Source organism: Cyprinodon tularosa, unplaced genomic scaffold, assembly GCF_016077235.1.
Source record: "Cyprinodon tularosa strain WSP-4 unplaced genomic scaffold, ASM1607723v1 ctg454, whole genome shotgun sequence".
Lineage (NCBI taxonomy): Eukaryota > Metazoa > Chordata > Actinopteri > Cyprinodontiformes > Cyprinodontidae > Cyprinodon > Cyprinodon tularosa.
In genome coordinates, this window is record NW_024039179.1 from 395319 (window position 1) to 414439 (window position 19121).

A 19121-nucleotide genomic window follows, 5' to 3' on the forward strand; every position below is an offset into this window, starting at 1 on the left:
TCCCCTTGAACTGATCTCTGTTTTTTTCCGCTTTTTCTCATTTTTTGATGTTGCTATCTTCCAACCTTCATTGTCACTATTTCCCTCTTCCATCCCACAAGAATCGCTTCCTGTTTCCTCACTACTCACGGCCCAAGGCATTTCTCCATAAGCAGCTTCAAAACACGCGCCATGCACCAAACGACCATCCACCACACCCTCTTCTTTCCGTATTTCTCGAGCTGTCGGATTTTGTTTGGCGCTGTTTTTGGGGTAAACGTGATGACGTCGTGTCGTAACCAGGAAGTGCTCCAAAGGCGTCCTCCCAAGTACGCAGCCTGCGAATTGAGACGCAGCCTGTGATTGGTTGGCCTATAGAACCCCCCCCCCCCCCCCCCCCCCCCCCACACACACACACATTTGCTCTCACATCTTCAAACACAAGTTCGTTCGCAAGGAATGTGACAAAAGTCAAAGCGCGGTGTCAACGTGCTGTGTCTCGCGAGAGCGCGTTTGTGTTCTTGAAGCAGCAGATTCAAGAAGCTGTAATGGCTAAATTGAGGTTGTAATGCAAGATTAACATATGCAAAAAAATAATAATTACAAATAAACTATCAATAATCATTTGTCAGCTGTAATTTTATTTGTGTAAAACTATATGAACACACCAGTAAATGGTTTTTTTTTGTGCATTCACATTTAAATCAGATTTGAGTGAAAATCCTCTTCAGGTGAAGATTGGACTGACAAGTGTAATTTTTTTTTTTTTTTTTACATGTTCTTGCCTGATATGTCTTTTAGTGCAACTTCAAATTCAGTTTGTGTGTGTGCGGTTTTTCTTTACAGCAGAACATTTTGGCATACAAGTTCAGATTTTTGTGGTACACATTCTCACATTGCATTCTCAAGTTTTCACATTAAATTCACAAGTACGTTCATTTTGGCACATATTTACCTTCATACTTAGCTCTCAACAAAATAAAAACTCACTAGGAGCACTCATTTGGCCCTATTCAACATTTTACTGAAATGACATTCAATCCAACATTTTATTTTATCAAACAAGTATGTCCATTAGATGGCCATCTGAACAATATGCCCGGTTGATGATCCTGTTGGCAGGAGTTTCATTCAAATCATGTTTACCAGCTAGTGGGAGCATCTCACAGGGCAACATCACATTTTCCTCTGCTAAAAGGCCACTCACAACAGCACTTCGCTCCACACTGTTACATACAAAGGCAACTCTGTGGGCACTTTAGGAGCTTTGATATGATTCCCTCAGTTGTGTGAGCAATTTTAGAACAATTATACTGTGGTTAGTTTCCCTTTGCCCAATTACCTTTCATTTTTGTTCCAAATATTTGATGTGATCATATATGAGAAATAAATCTCCAGTAGGTTGAAATATCTATGAATTTCATTCTGTTTAGGCCATAATAAAGCTAAGACTTAATTAGTATAGTTTGAATATTAATTTCAATGGTATGGAGCCTATGTTATCCCCAAAGGTTTCTTCAAATTGGTTTGCATTATACCCATGGCTCTCTCTATTTGCAATGCTCTGAATAAACTAGGTAGTTGTATGTTTAATAAAAGTAATTAACTATATTGCACCACTAACACCAACAGCCAAAAAGTTTAGTTATATTATTTTTAGATTTAAAAGGAGTAATTTGGATAATTTTGTATTGAGTCAGTTAAATCTTGTCTCTGGAGCTTCCTTCTTTTTTACAATAGAATTTAAAATCCTCCTTCTCGAATTTCCAGCTTATATTAGAGATCTGATTGTTCTTATGTTCCTAACAGAGCACTTCGCTCTCAATCTGCAGGTTTACTAATGGTTCCTAGAATTTCTAAAAATAGAATGGGAGGCAGATCTTTTAGTTATCAGGCTCCTCTCCTGTGGAACCAACTACCAGTTTTAGTTCGTGAGGCACCCTGTCTACTTTTAAGGCTAGGCTTAAAACTTTCCTTTTTGATAAAGCTTATAGTTAGAGTGGCTCAGGTTATCCTGGGCTATCTCTATAGTTATGCTGCTGTAGGCTTAGACTGCTGGAGGACATAGGGCCCCCCATTTCATCATTCTGCTTCATTCTATCTCCATTCTCCTACTCTGCGGAATCTGTTAGTTCAATCTCTAATGTTATGCTCTCTCTGCTTTTTCTCATAGTAGCTTTGCCTCGTCTGTTCCTGTTTGGCAATGACACCATCCTGTAGAGAAATATCAGCTGTGCTGCTTCCATCAACACTCTTGTTTATAGATGCTGGTGATCGGCCTGTTTTCCAGTGTAGTCCTGTTTCTCTGACCGTGACTGGCTGGATGTGCTCTCTTCATCCTATGACATGGGAGTTGGCTCAGAGCTCGTCTGTCTGGCTGTGTGTTTCCTGGACGGGGCTGCCCTTTACAGCTGCTTTTTGGTTTCTTCCTGTTAAAAGGGAGTTTTTCCTCTCCACTGTCGCTACAAGCATGCTTAGTGTGAGGGATTGCATTCGAGTCAATGAGTCGATGCAATCAACTGGTTTTCCTTAGATAGAAAACTTTGAATCATTTTGAGTGTATGATCTGGTTGAACTGTAAAATGTCTTGCAATGACATGTAATGGGAATTAGCGCAAATGAACTGAATTGAATTCCTGAAATGTTTAAATTTTTTTCTGCAGAGTTCATTTAGTGTGTATAACTCCAAATCTGTGATTGTTTTTAAATGTCACTCATTATGATTGTAGAACTTATTAGGTGACAAGTCCGCCTTTAGTTACCAGAGCTGGTCATTAGATGGCGCTATCAGTACCTGAGCTGCAGCTCCGCTTCCACAGACATGAAAGTCGGTGTTTCATCCACCGTCTAATTCACTAAACTCAGCAGCCTTGCCTCGTTTTGCTCCAGCCGCTTTATTGTCTTGAAATTTAACTCCTAACTCATGAAAGGACTCATATCTGCCTCCAGTCTCCCTGTTGGGAGCGATCTGAGCTGAAGTTGCGCGCGGACGGACAGCCGAGCGTGTCTCTCCAGGGGAGCGAAGTGTAAGATCCCACTCCACTCCACGCAGATTCCACAGGAGCGCGTTTAAGAACTGCTTTTGACACGATCTGAAGCGCAGATGAACGGGATGACAGACGGGTTTGAGGCTTTTTTCGCTGTTGGAAAATGACTATAAGCGTCGGTGAGCTTTCCATGATGGTGAGGAGATGCCCTGTCACTTTCAAACCATTCAGGTGAGTTTCAGAGTCACAATCATATCATTATTAGGCATCATAGTCTGGATAGATATAAAAATATGTGATTTATTTTTACAGTTTTTTTCCTCTCTGTATAGAAAATACGTCTAAAAAATGTAAACATGCTTCTGATAGGTAAAATATGGAGAGAAAATACATAGATCTCTAAATGTGATACAATGTAACACATTTAGAGACAATGTGTCACAATGTAGTTAATAACATCACCAATGAAGAATGATTTTTTAACATATTTTATCGAGCAATGTTTTTGCTGAACCTAAATGAAAAGACATATGTATATATTTTAATAAACAATAAGAAATCTCCATGTTTGAAGATACATTTTGTATGAAGAAAACTGTTAATACAATAAGTAACTTCTTGTTTTGTGAAATTTAATTATTATTATTTTTTTTTAAACATAATTACCTCTCTTGTGCATGGATATTTCTAAGCAGAATTGAAAGACATGACTTAGACGTTTACAAGTGTAAAACAAAAAGAAATTTCGTTTGGAACTGCTCTCTGGACAATTTCATCTTTTTTAAAAGTGCAGCCTTGAAAAATAGTAACAATATATATACATCTCCTTATTAGTGATGATTTATTATTCAATGGAGCAAATTCTGCAAGTTCAGAAAATTGTCTGAACTTGCAAAATTGGGTGAATTGGGACCATAGGGCACAAGCTACTGCACAATTAAGGTTCGCTTACTCAGCTCCAGTCCTTCACTCCCCAAGCAGCTGCATTGGGGAAGAGAGAGAGAGCCAAACAAGCAGACATATCATTAAAACGCTGAGCTTAGATGACCCAAACTTTGTGGCTCTCAGCTTTGCATGAGTCGCAATCAGGGGGTGTTACCTGTGGGAATTCAAATCTTTCTGTGTTTTCCTTTTTAGATGATGGGCATTAAACATGGAGTCCAGTAAAAATTACAGTAGGACCTATTTATAGAACCTTTGTCATTATTGATATAAAAATAACTTATTTCAAATAAAAGTAGATCGCTATTTTTTTATTGTACATTTTACTCTGATCCACATAGGGTCAACATTATTCATACAGACTCATATATATATATAAAACATTCAACACCACTATTATTTTGATGGTTTGTTAGTAAGTTCCAGAGACACAACATGCTTTTTATAATGCTCAAAAAGTCCTGACATTGTTCTGATATTTAACCACTTAGCTCAATTAAAGTGGTTTGTTTTAACAACACAGACTGAGCTGGAAAGCATTATTCATGAACTTTTCAATCGAGTTTAGGTTGGCACCAATCCACAAGCCTAATATAAGCCTTTCCTATCTATTCCCAAAAAAGTTTTGATGTTTGCTTGGAATCTTTGTTCTAGTGGTATATTCAATTGGTTAAAGTTTCAAAAACTTGCTCATTGAAGATGTAGTTTAATGTTAATATAAAAGCCACCCTTTTTTTTTTCTAAATATACAGTAATTTGGAGGAAGTCATCCTTTTTTATTGCTAAACTCTTTTTCAATCTGAAAAACTCACAAGAAGAGAAAAGACAATTAGGAGAAATTTATTGATACAATTACTTTGTGTTTCGCGCTCAGACCTCAGCAGGAAACATTGCACTTAATTTTGATAGATATGCATTAACAGGAGCAAAGAATAGGGCCTCTTGATGTGATCATATAGCTTGATTTCTGTCTTCTTTGACCATAACTTTTTTTTCAGAAGCCCTTTGGCTAGTTTATGTTGCCCAATGGAAGTTACAGTCAAGCTTGAAGGTGTCTGTTTTGGTAAGCAGGTAGAGCAGGAGAGTCTCAAGTTCTCAGCAGCATATCGGTCCATGCTTACAGTACATTAAGTTTTCTTTACCATCTAAAGTGACACACCTGTTTCCCCTTCTTCTATTTCTTAAGACTTAACCCTTTGGTGGCTTTTGCTTGTTTTCTGAAATATTTTGCTAAGTCCTACCAAATTCTTTGATCTGATTAGGACATCTTGGTTGAAAATTGAAAAAGTTACTAATAAACATGCTTCATAGTGGATATGTCAGGCAGAATGAGGGGAATTTGTATCTCTTTAGTCACAATTGAAAATGTACAGACTATTTTGTAAAGACTGATCCATGCAAAACAAATTAATCGATTCAATATCTCTACCATTTCTGATTGGCTGATTAGCCAAAGCTCCAACCAGAGACATGATATAGGCTACAAAAAGAGAAAAAAAGCATTTCAGCATTTTAATGCAGATGTTAAACCCTCTCTTGTGTCAGTTTTCTGCCATATGAAAAAAAAGTAGAGTCTTAGAGGAATGAGGTCTGCAACAGAAGTGTGACAGTCCATCCTGCAGCTTTGCCTCGTGATAGGATTGCTTCCAAACCTTTTCCCAGCACGACCCCCTGAGATTTCCAGCGGGCCCGTTTTTAGAAAATGACTCCAAACCACTTAAGAAGAAGTAGGCAAATGTTTGCTGCTTTCTGTAAAGCACTGAACACATTCATCTTTGGATTCATATTTTGTGGTATCACCCACTGAGCACAGTTTGATGCTGAAAATTTGTTAACATAATGGTACATTTAAAATGAGTCTCTCAGGCGAGTACACAATGCTTCCGGCCTCTTGGTTGCAATATGAAGGTAGAGAAATTTGTCCATGTTTATGAATCCACACCCAGATATAAGGGAGCTTATGTTTTGCTCTACTTGAGCTTTCAAGCTGTGGGATATGACACCTGCCTTATTTTGTTGCTTCCTTTTCCTACTCTTACCTTCTAAATTGCTAATTTTCTAAACTGATCAGCCTCCTTGTTTGTTTCTTGCAGGATCTTTGTGGTCGGGGTCGGCTTCTTCAGCCTTTGCTTTCTAATGACCTCTCTCGGGAGCCAGTTTTCAGCCAAGCGACCAGGAGACTCCCCGTTCACCACACGAGCTGAAGGTAAGTCACACCTCAGTGAACTCTTGTAGCAGGGTGACTCCAGCCAAGCAGTGTCCTGGGTTCGTAATGAGCAGGTTGGAAACACGCTGACAGATCCATGGAGCTGCCTTGATTGCTGCAAGCCAACTGACAGACCTGTTCACTTTTCTCATCAGGGAGTCACTGCGGGGGCACATTGCCCTGAGAGGCATTTTTCCCTTCCTCATCAAACCCTTTATCTTCTTTTTTTCACCCTCATGTCATGACCATGCTCTTGCCCATTTGGACTCATTTTGTTACTAATACTTGCAGCTGAAGCCTGGATTGCTGTCGTGACCTCATATTGCGGGAATATAGGCAGGCATGATTATGAAAGGAAACTTGTATGTTGCCTTTTAGAGATTTCGAAAATAAATTGCATGCATTTTTATTGAACCTTGTTAAATCTAATACTATTAAAATCCTAAAATCTAGTTATTTTTAATTGTAGTTGCCTTGTGTAACTTGCCACCTGAAATGACTCACTGTACAACAAACGCTATAAGAGAACACACACTTGTGTTTCCATATATAATGGAGATTTGATATGAGCTTCCATTTATTTGTATGTGGAAACCCAGACCCTTACCTTTACCTTACCCATTACCAACATACATACCCTATTTTGAACTGAATTCTCACCTTAGACTTAAGTCTAACCCCTAACTATTAAAAAAATTATTTTCCTTATCGGGACCAGTCAACTGATCTCCACATGTAGCATTTTCCCAGGAAATTAGTAACAAATGAGTACCCACACAACCACATATATGAATAGAATTATTAATATTTTTAAAGTTTTGTTTTGACAAACTAAAACAATAAGGGAGCATTTTACCTCTGCTGTCAGTTCAGTCATGGAGAGATGAATTGTCTCCAAAATTAGCAGCCCATGCAGAGCTGAGATATTAATCTTTATAATTATAGACCCAAAGTATAGATCTGAAAGCTTGTAACTGAAGAGTTTTTTTTATCCTTTAAGGCTGCATATTACAGGCTGTCATTTCTGGTTTAAAAGTAATACCAAAATAGCTCTCTCAGAGATCAACAAATCAGACACTCAGCAAAGAAAACAAAGAGGTGTTGACACCCATCCCTGAGAGAAACTTAGGTTTATTTGCACGTTCTTCATGTTTTCACTATGTGCCTCTGCATACAAACCGCTGCAGCGTGAGCCATTTGGGGGAGCCGCTGTTGTTGTTTTTTTTTTGGACTGTGGTCTCCCACCTTTTTATTGCTGCTTGGCACAATATTGACTCTGTTTGTCAATCTCTGCGACAGATCCCAGCTGGCAAACGAAAGGCAGCAATGCTTCTATCCAACATCGCACATCATCCATCCAAGAGCTGCAGTTGCTGGCAGCATGTTGCATTGTTGTCAGTTTATTTATGTATAAATGAGCAGGCAGTGATCGCTACAGACCCAGTGAGTCATGCTATTTGTCCTCAGGCCTACTGATGGCTTTTGAGTATTGTGATAAAGCTATATGTTACATCTTTGTTTGAGACTCATTTTTAAGTAAGATAAGGAGCATTTCTTGCTGTGTTTACAAATTCAACTAATACGGACTGCCAGTTGGGCCAGCTATCCACTCTCAGTTGTTAAAATTATTCCCCAACTTTTAAATGAAATATTGGAAGAAAAAGAAAAAAAAAAACTCACGTGATAGAAAAAAAAAGAAACAGAAGCAGGAAGAATTTGTGAGCACCTAGAATATCATACATGGATAAACATTAGCAGCCAGAGATGGGAGAATTGGCATCTGTTTCCTATTAGGGTGCAAATAAAGGGCTACTTTACAGCTTTTTAGTGAGTCTTGACTGACTGATCCTTACTGGTTCAAACCAAAAAAGACTGATCACATCTAAAGCAGAATATTTTATACTTTTCCTAAATACTTTAAAGCACAGTTTGCTGTAATAAAACAGTTCTTCTGTTTTTGGAAACAGGAATAGGAACACTGATATTTTATGGACATAAGAAGCATCAACATGAAAATAATTAAATAAACATATAGGTGTTTTTTTTAAATATATATAGATTTGAAAATAAGCCTAAAACTTCAGTAATCAAACCAAACTCTTCAAATGCCATTGAATAATAAGAATAAAGTAAATTCATAAAATTAAATGGAAATATTAAATACAAATGTTAAATGTTGCTTTATTTGAGCAACCAAATAAAGCTTTTGGTGATATTTTTCTCCATAATTGATGCAGACATTAGATAGATATTCCTTTTAAATGTAGCGTAACACTGGCAAATAGAAATACTTGCAGTTTTCAGAATGATTAGGTTTGCTTTTATAACTTCTTACTGTTTTGTCAGATTCTTTTGAATGCCTGGAGTGTTGCCAGGGGATAAACAGTGTCACCAAAACTGATAATGTAAGATGTTTAATTTAAAATAAATAATCTTTCAAAATTGTCAGTACATCTAATAAACTAGGGCACGGTTTCCTGTAAATCTTTACATGAATACAGTTCATACATCTGCGTCATCATGCTATTGTGCTTTATGAAAAGCGTACTAAACTACATTGTGTAAAAGCTTAATAACTACTTTGCTGAGAAAAAAAAAAAGCCTTTTGCAGTTTTTTGTTATATCACTCATCTTTTCCTGGAAATGGGATCCCTGCCCTACATCCAGCAGCACATTTTTCAGCTTTAGAGTTTTAAATAGTTATTGTAATTTTTTGTTTCATGTTTGCATTTTATTCAACCTGTATGTTATATAATATATCCTTAAAACAATGACACAACTAAAGAACATATAAACATAGTACAGTTATATTTTGCCAGACTGTTCTTAGCTTGTCTGGTAATTATGTCAAACAATGAAATGGAATGAATTGAAATGCATCAAATGCTTCAGCAAGGTTATTATTATTTTATACAATGTAGTTGAGCTCATTTTAATTATTTAAAGCTAGAGATAAGTACTTTCGTCACCATAATTGCATAATTTAATGCCAACCAGGATAAATATGTAGTTACATGTATGGAAAGGTGCTGATGGTGCAGATTGCACTTATTGTACACATCAGGTAGCGAGAAGAGCATAAGAGAGAAATGGGGAGGAGCCTGTGAGAGGAAGCTTTTCAAATTTTCTGGGTAAGTCATAAGTTTTCTCAAAACTCCCTACAAGCTGGCTAGGCAGCTAAAGAATACATAAATGAGTTCAAACCAATGCACAAAAACAAAAATTATGAAACACATCAAAATTTCATTTCTGATTAAGAAACTTCCCCCTTACTTGTTTCAGCCTCCTGTTAGCATTAATCAAGCTTCCCAGATCACCCAACTTCTATTCCGACTTGCAGCAAGAATGCTCTCTTTGTCAGAGTCTTAATTCTTAAGGACCCTTCGTAACTGAGGGGACTGTGTGCTCACTGTGAGTCACATGGAGCCTTCTTAGCTCAGGGTAGCCAATCCTATATTTCATGACTTTATTTCCCATATGGCCATGGAATCATCGGACGCATTGGTATTCTTGCTAAATGGCACCTCTCTCTGATTATTCTCCCACTGCTCCTCTATTGGTGAGCGAGCGCCTGACACCCTGCTGGTTCTTGCGATCGGTTGCTCTGAGCAGCGAGTTACTGCCAGCGATCAGCTGGGGATCCTCATCAGCTTGGTGTAACACTTAAAACAGCTCAGTATAAATACTTGTTTCTGGCAAGAAATACCTTCCCTCTGAGTGGTTTGGTGAGACGCTCATACACATAAGTGGTCAGAAAAGGTTTTTTGCATTGAGGCTGTCTCTCCTTCAATGTCCGCCCAGACATTGAAGGACACATTATGTGGGGGCTTTTAAGTAGACATTATTGTCCTAAAGGAAAGAAATATCTCATATTCCATATCACCGTCTTGTTAAGTTTCAACTATTCAGCTGTGTATTTTTATGTATATAATCCAACAAACACAAACACACTTAAACTTTAATTTTTGTGTCAGCCTCTGCACTCCACAGTTCTTTTTTCTTGTCTGCTAGATTAATTGACCAAACATTGAACCACTAATAAGTTAGCAAAGCTAAAAAAATGTCTTCTCTTTTAAACTCTGCTTCTTGAAATACTTGTTTTATGGTTTAATGTTATCCCCCTTATATAAAGTATTTTTTTCCAGGGCTGCCAACCAATCAAGTAATTTAAAAGCTTGGTGAGGATTTTTTTATTTAGTAAAGGATGCCAGAAGCATATAATTGCGAGCCGGTTAGGATTGTTGTTGTATAAGATAATTTTTATTTTATTTTTTTCTTAGACCTAAGGAAAAAAAACAAAAACAAAAAACATGTTCAGTAATTCTAAAAGAGTGTTTGCAACAGATATAGCTAAATGTACCAGGTTTTATCACAGGAGACGATTCCAAAGGTCTCAACTATTTATACTCTGTATGTTGAATAGAGAGAGGAGGCATGGGGGAGTGGGTGTTCAACGGCATAGCTGTCTGATTAATTAACCACTCACAGCCTGCAGTCAGGGGAAGGCATCCCGCCTGAAGCTCATTAAGCAACACAGTGATGCTAACCTGAGTGAGGCTTGCTATGGAAATGCTCATTTACCGTGTAGGTGTTTGTCTACATGTGCATGTTTATAGCTGAGGATTAGTAGCACTAAAGCAGCTGTAATGAATGAGATGAAATGTGTCGTTCAGAGGAGCAGCACTTTGATAATGCTCTCTGAGTAAAACCTGCTCGCCTTTGCTGCTGAAAGCTGTGAAGTGCTGGAGGATACATCATTGCCTGTTTTGGCTGATGGTATGAAATTCATGCTAAAAGAGGGAATGGTTTGTGAAAGCTTTTGGAAGCTCCATAACATTTTGAGTTTTTTGGTTTTGGAAAGGAAGTATCAGAGTACAACTATGATTTTGCTGATGATGAAGAGTGATTTTAATGGGAAAAGTTAAATTTAATTATTTGTATGACTTCGCAGAACAAATCAATTGGATTTGAAGCTCCATCGGGATTTCAGATGCATTCATCACCTCAATTTCCTTTGAAGGCACAGAGAACTAATGATGTGGGGGGAAAATGTAAGAAGAGAGGACAGAGGGAGAGACTTTCTACTACAGAAGAAGCATGAATTACCAGAACGTTTGATCTTTCATATCTTTAAGGTTCCAGAAGTACACAGGAGCTTTCTAATAAGCCTTCCATAAAGACTTTATGGAGTCTGTCCTTTTACTCCATTTTAATGCAGCTTAACCATAAATGGAAAAAATGGTCTGAGAATACTTCACCCTGCTCAAGGCATGACAAAAAGGTGTTATTGTGTTCTCAGTCCTAGGCTCTTTCCATTACCTGAGTTTTTTCAAGTGCAGGAACATTTCCTGCTACTCTCAGTAGACTGTGTATTTTCTAATTTTAAACTTGCCTCAGTCTTTCTATAAAGGGCTAAGAGGTGCATTCATATCAACTCTGTTTAACTGAACTCCAGCCCATTTTCACATAAAGTCTTTTTTGGAAGTGTAATAGTTTGTTCCACCTTATGATACAGATCTAAATCAATTTCAAGTGAGCCATATGTGAAAATTGAGGGTAAAAACAAACAACACAAAATGACTGTGGAAACTGCCTGGAGAAATGTCTTAAAATCACATTTGGAGGGAAAATATGGTACGCATGGTCAGATGAAAATATGCTACAGCTGCTCAAGAGGACTCAAATGCAAGACTTGACTCAGGGAAATAAAATCAACGATCCTTTAATACAGAACAGAGTCAGCACACTGAGTTTGAGAAACTGGCTAAATATCGACAACAAAGAGAGAATATATGCTGGAATGCTTGACACACGTGGCAAAGACAAACTGGCAAAGAAAAGCTGCAGAGAAAGGAGTTTAAATAGGTAAGGCAAACAACAACAAGATATGGGTGAGCAGTGTTAGGGAGTGGAAAGGCTGATTAAAGGGGAATCCCAGGAAGTAAAGTACTCAAACAAGACCATATATTAGTGCACAAAAATAAAACGATAAAGTCAAAAAAACAACTGAGTCAGAAACAAAATGACAAAGAAAAAAAAGACACTAATCAGCAGAGCTGCATGTGACAGTAAGCACTGAAAAATACAATTAAGTTTCCAAACTTATTTGGATGATGGGAAGTTTTACATTTAATTGGTAAAGCAGTACAGGACAAAGTGGGGAAAACTAAATCACAAATGTGTAAAGCGTGGTTAGGAAAAGAGAATAAAGTGTGTACAATTCCTGGCGCTCTCAGCAGAGCCTCAAGCAAGGATGGGAGTAAGTCTTTCAAAAGGTTTGGTTCTTTTGACAAACCTTTTGAAAATGTCTTAGAATTATGCTGGAGCCCTGTATCAATGAGAGTGAATGCAGCATGGCTTTTAACCAGCTTGTGGTATTGTGCAAAGAGCTCTCACTCTGTATGGAAAGCCTTTTCAAATGTGATAGATAAAGACAAGGTTCTTTCTTATTAGAACATAATTTCTTAGTGTTAAAAAATAGGTATTCTGAAAAAAATATATAATTATTTATCAATGTGGCTAAGAGTACAGTAAGTCTAAGATGTTTAGGAAAAACAGTTGAATAATGAGCTATGCTCATTGTGGTGCTATAGAAAGTGGTTGAAGGTTTAGTGGAGACATCAAGGAGTGATGGCCAGCTGCTTGTTTGATGCAACACATTAAACACTGATAAAAGCCTTATTTGTCATGGCTTAGCAGTGTTTTAATTAAATAAGAAATAGGATTTTTTTTTTTTTTACAGTGCTCATATTCAAGCCTTTGTTGTTTGTAGAAAAGTTCAAATGCCAGTAAGTTCTAATTTGATTAGCAATCCATAAAATGATAATGAGAATCCCCGTCTGTTAAAGCTACAGTGTGTAATAATTACAGGCATATAAAGTCAGAAATTTAATATATTATACATAACTATGTTATTTATCATCACCTATGAGCTCAGCCTTTTAACCATAATATTTGCGCTGCCTTAGAATTCGTTATTTATAATTACATAGGAGCGGGTCTCGCAGCCATGGAGGCTGACATCTTTGCGCTACGGCAAGCGCAGAGGCAACAAACTAGCGATTGCGAGATCTCCCATGACGCTCGAAAATAACTACGGCAAGTTGAGAGAGATGAACTGAGACGGTACTGAACAGTAGATGGCAGTATTATGCCTGAGAAGCGTTTAGTCTGCCTGAAACCAAAGAAGAAGAAGAAGCAGGTATACTGCGCATCAGTAACAAGAAAGGTGAACAAAGGCGGCAGGCGTGAGTGACTTTGCAAACTGTTTGGCACTGTGTGGCCAAACATCAGACGAATGGAGGATCATGCCTACTCTGTATCACAACGAAAAGCGGCGGACACCGAACCCCCGTCATCTAAGAAGCGGAAACACGACGAGAATAAACGCAAGCGTGACAAGAAACGACAAAAAACACGGATCAACATTGGCACGGCATTTACACGATGGAAGTCACTGATGGAGGAAAAAGGTTTTCAAAGTGACGCTCAAGTTGCCAGTTTTCTCTTGGACAGGTAATTAATCCTACACACACAATTGTCTAATATCACTGCAGTTTTTGGAGTACAGGATGCTCAGACCTGTCTAAAACAATAACATGCTGCGGCGTGATGATGCTGTTCCTCTCCAGTATACTTATTCAGCAACGTCCCTGACGTTTCATAGGTAATGATTCAGTAATTTTCTGTAAAATAATTTTCTGGATATATACCTCGGTTACTTCTCTCCGGCTCCTTTGGAGATCTTCAAGCGTTTCCTCCTCTGCTCTCACCCCGCTGGCACCCCTCTCTCGCCTGGCCCTAGCTGCACGGCCTCCCTGCCTTCGCCCTCGTCCTCTCCCTCTTCCTGGCGTTGTAACCCCCGTGCCACCAAAATGACTTGGACTCTGTAAACGGGGAATATATATTCTTCCAGCGAACACAATCTCGCTGTTAAACTAATGACTACAATTAGTAGTCTGTTTATATCACCATGCAAAGCAGCTCACCAAAACGTCACAACGATGTAGAAAAAATAACGGGTATATTTATTATCTTAAGTCTACATGAAATCTATACCCTACTCAGACTAATGAAATACTATCTGTAAAATTATCTATGTAAACAAACCTCATCACTTGAGAGGGTAGGTGATGCGGACGTCGTGGAAGAAATTTTGTCCCGTAACGCTCGCCGTACTGTTGGGGGGGAGAAGCGGTGGGGGGGAGACGTTCATGTTGCTGCGGTCTGCAGTCTGACCGCTAGATGTCGCTGAAAATTACACACTGTAGCTTTAAGATGGTATAAATGTACATTATCTAAGAAGAGGTTAAGGTAAAAACCTGCGCACAAATTCTCCACATTGAGAGTGGGTATTCCGAAATCAGTAAATAAATATGGTTTACCATGACTTGATGGAACATAGAGATTACATGGAATGTGCTCTACACAGACAAGAAGGAGTTAAATTGAAAAATCTGTTGACATCTCTGTCGTTTTCCAAATTTTTCTTCCATTCAGAACATTAAAATGTACTACTTCTCATTCATGTCGAGATTTTGTTTGCATTTCAGAACACATTTTTTATAAATGCATATCAGATATAACAGGTAAACCTTAAAGCATGGGTAAGTTATTTCTAGACCCAGCTGTAGTTGTTTTATATGCTAATTGTTGGCTACAGGAAAGCAGTAGAAAATTGACTAATACAGCTTTGATGTAAGCTTTCTACATATTACTTTATAAATAATGTAATTCTCTTTTTTGGACTGTAACCCAGTGCGCTCAGGTTTTGATATTTTCACTGCTTTTCTACGAGCTAATTTAAGAAAGCAGGTCATGTGTAGCAAATTATTTTACTTTGTGTTAACTCTGATGCAGACTGATTTATGTCTAAGATGTGTGCACACATATTTTAAGGAGCAAAGTCTTTTATTATATTATTTATCTTAGCTCAGAGGGAACAATTAGGATGTTTTAAAAAAATATTTTAATATATTAAAACATATGCCCTTCATAAACCTAATTATTTATAAACTTTTGTTTTGCTCAATCTTTGTTTAATATTTTTATGAATTTTGAAAATATTAAACTGTGATGACAAATTAACAAAAAGGAAATTTATTTACACTAAAGTTTTTCAATTACTAAAAATGAAGCATATTGTGTAAAAATCCATCCATCCATCCATCCATCCATCCATCCATCCATCCATCCATCCATCCATCCATCCATCCATCCATCCATCCATCCATCCATCCATCCATCCATCCATCCATCCATCCATCCATCTTCTTACACGCTCTTACATGCCGAGTGGGGTCGCGAGGCGGGGTACACCCTGGACAGGTCGCCAGTCTATCGCCGGGCAACACAGAGACACACAGGACAAACAACCATTCATGCACACACTCACACCTAAGGACAATTTAGAGAAGCCAATTAACCTAACAGTCATGTTTTTGGACTGTGGGAGGAAGCCGGAGTACCCGGAGAGAACCCACGCATGCTCAGGGAGAACATGCAAACTCCATGTAGAAAGATCCGAACCCACAAACTTCTTGCTGCAAGCAAGTAGCCTGTAAAAATCCATAGATGTAAATTATTTAAGATTCAAATCAAAGGATATCACTGGCTAATTATTTAATACTTACCCGAACAATATACAGTTATCAAAACTGGAAGCTGCCCACTTTGCAGTTAAGATTGCAGAATGGACATAATTTGTATTTCATGCAGTATTTATGCTTCCGTTCAGATCATTACTTATTTTGAGAAAAGAGCAGTGGTACAAAGGAAAGTTAGAGCTATAAATGCAGCGGGGAAAAAAAGCTCTTTTTAACAACTGCAGTTTTTATTTCACCTTTTCCTTCTGTCAGGTATAATAGGTTGGAGCTCCACACAGAATAAGTTTCTTTCTCCTGCAGCTTTTAAATCCATCAGCCTACTCAAACGTGCATAAAAGATGGAAGTTACTCAGGCACAATCTGGTTTCTCTGTAATGAATATTTAAATTGTAAGGGAGGAGCTTTTAGTGTTAAATTTCTGTGCACAAAGATATATATATTTTTTTATTTTATCCATTGCTGACATGAGGAGAAAGGAGCTGCCACAGCTCAGAAATCTGGGCCACTAAGGTGCACATCCAGCAGGACAGGATTCATTTAGCTTTAAGCAGTGCTAATGAGATGCTGTAGAATGAACTGTTAAATATTAATAGTATGAGATACCCTTTACAGCAGCAATCAACTTGAAAGGCGAGTAAAAATATTATTGGTGTGCAAAAGTCTTGAATCATCTTCGATTTCTTTATGTTTTTCTTTCAAGAAGCCAGACCTTCTTTTAATCTTGATTTTGTATTGATCTATTTCTAAAGTCTTGGAGAAGGTCTATCAAAGATAGTGTTGGTACTTTGATTTTTTTCACTTATTTTCACCCAAGCCTCTGACATTTTCAAAGGAGTATATCTGTTTTTGTTTGGTAATCCATCTAAAGCAAACCTTTAAATTCCCAAAGGCACAAAATGCCCTTAAAGTTAAAAGTTAAATCAGTACTGTGTTTACATACCAAAGCCGATTCTAAAAGGCATATGTTTTTACATCTATATTTACTTGAAAACCTTACAATCCAGCCTTGTATCCAGGTATATGAAAGTGCTACTTGTATGTGAACGCTTTAATTCATCACAGTGGGAACTCCTTCCCACCAGAACTGTAACTTGGGTAGCCCTCTTATATACGTCGTGTTGGTGAATGGAGGGAGCTGAAAGTCTCACTTTTTAAAAATGAAAAAATAAAAATCCTGAAGTATGTCATGCCTTTAATGCATAACGGCAGTTGAGACAATAAAATTCATAGGGATGGCCAACTAGGGACTAATATGCGCTACGGAGTGGCTGATTGGACCAGAACAAGTTCAGGCTCAATCTACACTAATCAGACTATGCTAACAGGAAAATGAATGAGCACAACATCAGTTTTTTCCAAATTAATCACTAAAGAACACCTCGATTTGCATGAAACTTTTTCTTAAGAATATATGAACATTTTAATACAAATATTTCATTTAAATGATTCAGTTAAAAGTTGTGACTGTGTTTTAAAAAAATGGGATATTGTGTGTAAAGCTGGAGAAATGTAACTTTTCATGCAAGTGGCTTGATAAATGATTACTAACTTTTACACACTGGTACAGCTTTGTCATGGGGTGACTCTTCTGCTCAATAAAGGTGAGAGCTACTGAAAGGGGCTGTCAGCATGCAGCCCCACCCCAAGGAAATGGAGTCTGGACCAACTCACTTGGGGTTCTTGATTTTTAAAAAAAATTAAGAAATGTGTTTTATGTTCACAATGTATATTGCTTGAGTTGCGCTTTTATTTAACACAACTGAATTACTACTAATAAAAAAAAAGATGTTAAAAATTATTTTTGGAGCAAAGATCCCCTGTGATTCTGCAATCTCTCCCTGTAATCCTTTGCCTCACTCCTCAGTTTAAGTGGCTTAACACTTTGTGGCCAAGTTGCTGTCTTGCTCAGTGTTCAAAACTTTATTCTATGATATCACTGAGAGTACTTCTGGCATTTAAAAGCAAAGACAATTTAGGACTGGACTTATTGCGCATGTCATACCATAGAATCTGGAATTCCTTAAGCTCTTGAAGGCAACACATATTTTAACAAATTTTTGAAAAGAAATTTGGCCTGGATTTTGTATCGGCGTGGTTATTGAACTGATTTAAACACATTATTTTAAATATCTGGAAACTATGTGTGTAAATACTTTTGGAAATGTACAGTAAGGCATGAGCTTCAAAAGATTCAGAATAAGAGATGCTAATTTGCACCTGCAATTTTTATTTTTATTTTTTGTGAGTGTAATAACTGGGTGTATTGTGGGTGTTCCACAAGTATACAAATATTGCTGCACAAATATACAGACTTGCAAGCTTTTTTCCCTCCTCCCCATTAAAATGAGCAAATTGCAGGTTCTACAGGCAGTTTAGAGTGGTCATAAAAGAAAGATGAGGTTTGAAGCCTTATCTTTGTAATTGTAGTTAGAGGAAAAAAATTACCAAAAGCAAAATAAATAGAATACAAAATTATATTTATAGAACACCTAATATAGGTAGCCTATCTCTTAAAGGAAATGTCCGGTCACATTCAAAATACAAACTTCTGAATGTACTTTTCAATAAATAATAAGTGTTTTTACTCAAGAGTAATTTCATTTGAATGTGCTTTGCTGGAGACATCCATGTTTGTCAAAGAGCACTATTGCCACCTACCGGTTTGTGATGTCACGGTGCGGTATCGGCTGTTTAGCAAGTCCCAGTGCTGTATCTGATGTTTGCTCCGGTCAGCCAATCAGCTGCTTCTTGAAATACCTACAGTAAAACCAGAAGGAAGTTTAGAGGGGATCCTGCGTTTTCTTTGGCAGCTCCAAAAATATGAACAGTTTTCCATTGTGCATTAAGGAGTCTACAAATGGCTGCTCAAAACATGTCTTTGCCTTGGCTTTTGACGCCATGTAAGATGTTGATCTTTGTCAGGGGCAGTCCTAGCTAGTTAAGTTTACTTGTATTACAATACATTTTCAGTATCTGTTTTATTTTCTATTAATTTCCTAACTTACTTTAGGCAACCTCACTTCCTGAAATCCCCCCTGCAATCAGGATCTGCCACCCCAAATTGTCATTCACCAGGAGTTTGTGATTCTCCTTTGTTTGTTCGCCTCTTTATTTCTCGGTCATGCAGCTTCCCTTTGCCAGTTTGTATTTGTCCTATGAGTCAAGCATTCCAGCCTTTTTAAAAATGAAATTAGCATTCTAGTAATTTTTTGACTGTGCTTGTTTTTTGGACCTTTCGCTGCCTCTGTTTTTGCTGCTCCTGCTTACATTGGATTTTACATGTTTGACCAGTGCATTAAAGAGCCTTGAACTTGATTCCACTGTGTCAGGTCTTGCATTTGAGTCCTATATTCCTGTGCAAAGTTATTTCATTACAGATTTTTTTAGTTCTTATTTGAATTT

The 19121-nt window shown here is 37.6% G+C and overlaps 1 protein-coding gene across 1 annotated transcript in view; it reads left to right on the forward strand.

Annotated features, from left to right (window-relative positions):
• Positions 1-2786: 2786 nt before the first annotated feature.
• The window catches only part of LOC119793525 (alpha-1,6-mannosylglycoprotein 6-beta-N-acetylglucosaminyltransferase B-like), a 141220-nt gene continuing 124885 nt past the window's right edge, over positions 2787-19121 (forward strand). The window contains exons 1-2 of the mRNA XM_038300727.1: positions 2787-3197; positions 6002-6114. Of these exons, the coding sequence (XP_038156655.1) occupies positions 3130-3197; positions 6002-6114 (181 nt within the window). The 5' untranslated portion in view covers positions 2787-3129. The remainder of the gene's footprint in view (positions 3198-6001; positions 6115-19121) is intronic.